General features: G+C 67.6%; 1 protein-coding gene across 1 annotated transcript in view; it reads right to left on the bottom strand.

Moving 5' to 3' along the window:
* The window catches only part of PRRT3 (proline rich transmembrane protein 3), a 7,828-nt gene that overhangs the window by 2,180 nt on the left and 3,460 nt on the right, over positions 1–2,188 (bottom strand). The window contains 4 exon segments of the mRNA XM_029958330.1: positions 7–376; positions 804–947; positions 1,033–1,406; positions 1,408–2,145. Of these exon segments, the coding sequence (XP_029814190.1) occupies positions 7–376; positions 804–947; positions 1,033–1,406; positions 1,408–2,145 (1,626 nt within the window).

Here is a 2,188-nt window from a genome sequence, read left to right as displayed (position 1 = left end):
TCCAGCAGCAGGAAGGTGGCCCGCAGCAGGCAGGCAGCCAGCAGCAGCCCATGGGCCCCCACAGTGTGGGGCAGGTGTGGGGGCCGCAGGATGGCCGTCCCTGCCAGCCCCGCCAGGCATCCCAGTGCCAGCAGCAGGAAGATGGCAGCCAACCCATAGACATGGGCCTCCCAGGAGAAGCCCAGCTCGTGCTGCAGCTCGGTCCAGCGCAGCCCAGTCCCGTTGGCCCCTGGCACTGGCGGGGCACGGCTGGGCTGTGGCTGTGGCTGCAGCAAGGATGGATTTCGGGGGGCTGGCTGAGGCGTCACCCCTGCTCGTCGCCACGTGGCTGAGGGGGTTGCAGTGCCTGGGGTGGGGGGCTGCGTCCCCAGGGTGCCTGCAAGCAGGAAAGAGGGGTACAGTCAGTGGGGAGTGGGGGCTCTGGTCGCATCCAGCCCCCACCTGCACCCCACGCTGTGGCACCCCAGGAGTGCAGTGGGGGATGCTCTGTGCTGGCCAGGGCTCTGCACGCTGGTGCCTCCCAGGGTTTTCTGTCAGGACCCACAGTGCAGGGGGTGTCACATCCCCGGTCATGTCCCCGACCCCCCCTGAGGAAGCCCCCACCTGCCGAGCACTTAGCACTAATCCCTGCAGGCAGGAATAGATTAGGGCCGTCGTCAGGTGCAATCCTGATTGAAGGTGTCACAGTGTCCCGGCTGGGCAGCCCAAGATAGCTGCCATCCTCCCCACCAGCCCTGATGCCCTGGGGATGGGCTCCCACAGCATCTGCAGAATGGATGGGCTTGGATGCAGCCCTGCATCACCTGAGTGCCTAGTCCCGAGTGTCCCTGTGGTGGATGGATGTGCTGCTGGCTGTGGGGTTGCCTTGGTGGCATTTGGGATGTTCACAGCTCCCACAGCACCCCGGACCCGCTGTGGGGAGCCAATGTCCTCCTCAGGCAGCAGCCCTGTGAGAGAGGGCAAAGCAGGGTACTGGCATCTGTGGGCGTTTGGTTGCCACCAAAGGGTCCCCTGCACTGTGCTGGATCCTACCTGTGCTGGAGGTGCCAAGGGTGGCCATGCTGGAGGCAGGTGGAGGCGCAGGACTGGTGCTGAGGGCAGGGCTGGTGCTGAGGACAGCCCCTGGGGTGGGCTGGGGTCCCCGCTGCCCAGTCATCCCGGGGTCCGTGCGAGGTGCTGCATCCCCAGGTCTGGTGGTGGTGTGGCTGAGCGGGGCCCTCCGGGTGCTGCGCTGGTGGAACGGGAGCCCCCTGGTCCAGGGCTCAGCCAGTCCCCAGGATGGGGTTGTGTGGGGCAGCTGTGGGGCAGAGTTTGGCAGAGCCAGGGAGGGGCTGGAGGGCCCTCCCGTGTCCCCCCAGCTGCTCACCGGCTGTGCAGAGCCAGGGCTGGTGTGGGGACGCTGGGTTAGCCGTGCTGTGGAGTGGAGCAGGGACAGTGCCCAGTGCGACTGACTGCTGCTGGCGGAGCGAGCTGTGCTGAGGCAGCTCCAGGGCCGCTGTGGGTCCCTCCACCACTGTCTGTCCCCCTGTGTGGGCATCTGCTGTCCCCATTCCCACTGCCGGCATGGGGTTCAGAGCGATGGTGGATACGGTTGGCCAAGGGCTGGGAGTGCCAGCTGTCTTTGTGGCATTCTGCCCTGACAGGGACAGACCCTGCCCTGCCCAGGGTGGCCCTGTGTCCGTGGGCACCCCAGGGCCCAGTGTGCCCGGTGCAGAGCTGTGAGGCAGAGGGCTGTCCTGGCCTTCAGCCTCATGTCCTCGCCAGGTGACAAGCGGCTCCTCTGTCACAGCCAGGGCTGTGCTGCCATCCCTCCAGGCCCTGGTGTCAGCGCCCGTCATAGTGGTTTCCATCTTCAGGGGTGCCCCTGTGCCATGCCCTGCCTGCAGCGGTGGGGACCAGTGCACGGGGCTGTTGCCCCCCCAGCGCTCCCTCCTGGAGTCCCCGGTGCCGCTCGGCTCCCCTGATGCCTCCCAGGTGGGGGATGGGCCCGGCCACTGCTGTCCCCAGGCAGCGCTGTGCAAGGGGTCCTCGCCTAAAGACATCCCTTCCGGCAGCCCACCCTGGGCCCCGGCGGGGACCACGGTGGCCAGGAGCATCCCCCAGGAGACGAGCTGTGCTGCAGCCATGGTGAGTACCCAGCTGGCCCTGCGGGGATGGGGGTCTGGTGAGCCAGGACCCACAGCAGCCG

The sequence above is a fragment of the Manacus vitellinus genome, unplaced genomic scaffold (assembly GCF_001715985.3).
Source record: "Manacus vitellinus isolate BGI_N305 unplaced genomic scaffold, ASM171598v3 scaffold_14_pilon, whole genome shotgun sequence".
In the NCBI taxonomy this organism is placed as follows: Eukaryota; Metazoa; Chordata; class Aves; order Passeriformes; family Pipridae; genus Manacus; species Manacus vitellinus.
The sequence above is the reverse complement of the archived record's forward strand: the minus strand, read 5'-3'. Positions and strand labels throughout refer to the sequence as shown.